At 32.7% G+C, this 1,401-nt stretch overlaps 1 protein-coding gene across 1 annotated transcript; it reads left to right on the forward strand.

Moving 5' to 3' along the window:
* Positions 1-658: 658 nt before the first annotated feature.
* Positions 659-1,225, forward strand: LOAG_15625 (hypothetical protein; the record flags this gene model as incomplete). Its single annotated transcript, XM_003151113.2, has 2 exons — positions 659-807; positions 1,030-1,225. Exons 1-2 carry the CDS (start codon positions 701-703, stop codon positions 1,223-1,225), a joined length of 303 nt encoding a protein of 100 aa, XP_003151161.1. The 5' UTR covers positions 659-700.
* Between the last annotated feature and the right edge of the window lie 176 nt (positions 1,226-1,401).

Raw genomic sequence — 1,401 nt, forward strand, 5'->3', positions numbered from 1 at the left:
GCATAATGCATTCATGTGAATAATTTTTTGAGTTCTCTTCAACAAATGCATTGGAAGGAAAAAATTGAAATTATTTTTCAGTTTTGTACAATAATTTTGGAGGCGATTATTGGTGTTTATGCAGATTTCATGTTATTGTCAATGTTTTCTGGTTGGCGACAGTATTTGTGTCTAGTCGAAAGGTTTAAAAATTTAGTCGTTTCGAAACAGATGTATCATTTTCCTTTTCCCCATCATATACATTAGTCTGAAACAGGTCATTAAGGTTCAAAAACAGATTGAGGGGATTCGAATTAGTTGTCGGATGAATGTCAGACTGTATTAAACTATGCCGTTATTTAAACTTATAGGTTTTGTCTTTTCCTATCTCATTCATACTTCTTATAAATTTACCCTGCAAATATTACAGTAGCTAACTATATCTAAACTACAAGATGATGATTTAGACATGCTTTCTGTGTGATTAACGTCAAATAATCTATCGGTAAATAAGCCACTAGGTGAGCTGGACAAAAATGCCTCCTACAATGGTTTTTGAGAAACAAAATACCAGAAAAAGCGAACATCCTAGAAATAACTTCAATACCGTAAGAACCGTCACTTTTTCAAACATTTCGAAAACCGGTTCTATTTCCACCCTTATATATTTAAAAATAATCGATTTTCAGCAACTCATTACTGGCAATTTGCAGTTGTCCTCATGAAGTTTATCGAAGTGATACTTATCATTGTGACGGTATTTGCTGATACTTGCCGTAGTGACGATAATTTAAATCATTGTTCTAGAAACAATGATCATCTAAGGAAGTAAGTGACTAACATTTTTTAATCTACTTGATGAAATAAGCAATGTCCATGCAGTATGACAAATAATTAAAAAGATAAGATATATCAGTTCAAATTGAAATGGCTTAAATGTCGTGAGAATATTCAGCATAGTCATATTACACGTAAGGGAATTCTCCCATATCTTCCATAAATTTAATACAATTATTATAAGATATCCGAAAGCTGAACAAAACGTTGCAGCCTATTGATAACTAAGGCCCAAATGGATTTCACGTTGAAACTGTTGCGCCATTCTTCGAAAGCTAATGAAACGTCGCTGCTATCACCATTTGCAGTCGTTTCCGCAATGTCTGTATTGTATTCAGGAGCTAGAGGTAAAACCGAACGTGAGATTGGAGCAGCAATTTCCGCAGGTAATAAACTGTTTGAGATATAAATATTACAAATCAGTACGATTCTATTGAATAATGTAGAAGAGTTATTTTGACAAAAATTTCAGCGTAATTAATCACTTATCATAGCAAGGAATCAAAATTCAAAATTCTCTTTTCAAATTTGATAACTTCATAAAAGCTCTTCGACTCAAGAAAACAACTTACTTGTAAGGGTTTA

The sequence above is a fragment of the Loa loa genome (assembly GCF_000183805.2).
Source record: "Loa loa unplaced genomic scaffold supercont3.2297, whole genome shotgun sequence".
Taxonomy (NCBI): domain Eukaryota; kingdom Metazoa; phylum Nematoda; class Chromadorea; order Rhabditida; family Onchocercidae; genus Loa; species Loa loa.